Source organism: Abramis brama (assembly GCF_963993115.1).
Source record: "Abramis brama genome assembly, chromosome: 9".
NCBI classification, from domain to species: Eukaryota; Metazoa; Chordata; class Actinopteri; order Cypriniformes; family Leuciscidae; genus Abramis; species Abramis brama.
Window position 1 is genome coordinate 42,812,081 of NC_139971.1, and position 2,500 is coordinate 42,814,580.

Here is a 2,500-nt window from a genome sequence, read left to right on the forward strand (position 1 = left end):
ACATCTACAACTGGATTAAAAATGGAAATAATGGATCATATATTCCCCCCCAAAATTCCACAATGATAACTTTTTAAATTGATATAATGCATGTGACAAGATCATGGCATGCTGCATACTGTTTCACACACTACTCTGTTTAATAGTAAGCAGTGTGCAGTGTTTACTGTAGTACACTACACTGAAAAAAATGATTCGTTGAATTTAATAAAAAAAATTATTGTAAGTGGTTGAACAATTTATTTTAGCTACATTTAAACAAATGCATTAAGTTGAACTTAATCAATTTTAGTTCAACTTAATGCATTTGTTTAAATGTAGCTAAAATCAATTGTGTGCAACCACTTACGATAATTTTTTTTATTAAATTCAACGAATCATTTTTTTCAGTGTACATGCATTCTATTGCAAACGGCCAGTGAATCTGGATTTTTCCAGAAGAACATGCTTCAGACAACATAATCGTTGATTTTTAGTACCTTAAAGTCATCCGGCAGGAGCAGTTTGCAGGTTCTCAGGAAGCTGAGGATATAGCGGAAGATCTCTCCGTCTCTGTCGATGAAGTAATGCTGCTTTAAACTGTCCAGAACGATCGGCTCGGTTCCGTTAAACAGCCTGCTGATCCTGAAAATTAACACACACACACACACACAGTTAATGGAGCGAGGCCAGCCTCCTTTAAATGCATGAAACAATTAGCATTTATTTTTCAATTTTATTAGTGCCCAGCCAAAAACGTATTAACGCTCGGATCTGAAACAAGAGGCTTTAGGCAGATTTCAGTGGCTGAGAAAAGCGTTTCAAGTCCTTCTCTACAGTGAGATTAATACAGAGCTGAAAACCCTTCAGTGTCTGATCATCTCTACTGTCACAAGCCAATTAAATATCTCCCACATAATACGTGACGTCAGGAAGCACTGCTGAAATAAAGCAGGACAGTCATAAAAGCCTGTGATGCTTATTTGCATTAATGACAGGGCTTTGTTAAAATCACTATGAGTAAAAGCAGTGAGTAACTTGGTAAACACCAGTAATGATGTTTGAGGGATGCTTTTCAAAGTTTCCTTTACAACAAATCCTGAAGATTAAAAACCCCTTGTGACTGAAAGTCTGGCCACTTTTGTGATCTGAAAACCACTGGAATGAGAACTGTATTCATCACTGAGTAAACACTCAAGTTTCCCAGCTAATAAAAATATGTTATAAGAATGTTCTCATTCTCAAGAAGTTCTGAAAAAAATATTTCTGAATGTTCTCTGAGCATTTGAAAACATCCTCTTTTTTCTTTCTTTTTTTCAGTATTTCTTGGTTATGCAAACGTCAAAGAAACATTCCATTTGATCATTCTTCAAACATTATGGGATTGTTACTTTTGAATGTTGAACATTCTAAACATTCTAAAACTGTAACATTTAAAAAACATATAAGATAAAGGTCCAGCTGAAACATTTCAGAAAAAGCACTCCTTTAGCAATGTATTAATAACGTTTTTGATCTAACGTTTTGAGAACATTAAAGTAACTTTGAACGAACGTTCTATTAACGTTACTGGAAGAACGTTTGTTCGTAACTTTGAGAGAACCTTTCCAGAACGTTCCCTGTTAGCTGGGATTTTAGTGATGGAAGGAGAATAAAAGAGATGGAAACAGAATCCTTCATTATGACCGTCTCTATCTCTCTTCTTCACTTCTTGCTTTAGTTTTTCTCCATCTTTGTACTTTTCTTAGTTACACTCTCCCAAAAACATCTTGGGAATTTGCATCAGACTCAAATAAATATGGATTTTGTCATTTATAAAAATGAAAGATGACACAAGCGCACTTGCAAGCAAACGTTTTTCACACACACACAAAAAAAAGATAAAATGAAAGGTTCTCAAAGGTGGTTTTCGCAGCAAAAAACTTTATTTCTTACACTTTAATAACATTTTAATCAGAGTTTGTGTGTCCATCACCAGATAAAAGAGCAAACATTTCTAATACATTATAATACATTCTACTATATTTCACTTTTTGAGATAAAGCTGGATTTGAAAAAGTATGAAATCATAAGAATAAAAACTGCAACCATTTAAAAAAAAAAAAAAAAACTTTTTTTATTTTATACTTTGTTGCTTATTAGAGTCAAATCAAAAAAATTCGAACGAGTCATGATAGTTAGGATGCTCCCTATGTAGACAGCTCACTAGGTTTGAGTGTCCATCTAAACATTTTCAATACATTAAAACACATTCTCCTACTAAATCTACTAATATCAAACATCGGTATCACTTTACAATACGGTTCATTTGTTAAAATAACTTGTTACAGTATTTATTCATCTTAATATTAGTTAATAAAAATACAGCTTTTCATTGTTTGTTCATGTTAGTTGCATTAACTAATGTTAACAAACACAACCTTTGATTTTATTAATGTATTAGTAAACGTTGAAATGAATATCTAAGATTAATAAATGCTGTAGAAGTATTGTTCATTCTTAGTTAACTGATGAACTTTAT

The 2,500-nt window shown here is 32.6% G+C and overlaps 1 protein-coding gene across 3 annotated transcripts in view; it reads right to left on the bottom strand.

Moving 5' to 3' along the window:
* kctd15b (potassium channel tetramerization domain containing 15b) overlaps positions 1–2,500 on the bottom strand; it is a 31,436-nt gene that overhangs the window by 18,368 nt on the left and 10,568 nt on the right. For all 3 annotated transcript variants that reach the window (XM_084124114.1, XM_084124115.1, XM_084124113.1), the window contains one exon: positions 480–624. In XM_084124114.1, coding sequence (XP_083980240.1) covers positions 480–624 — 145 coding nt within the window. The remainder of the gene's footprint in view (positions 1–479; positions 625–2,500) is intronic.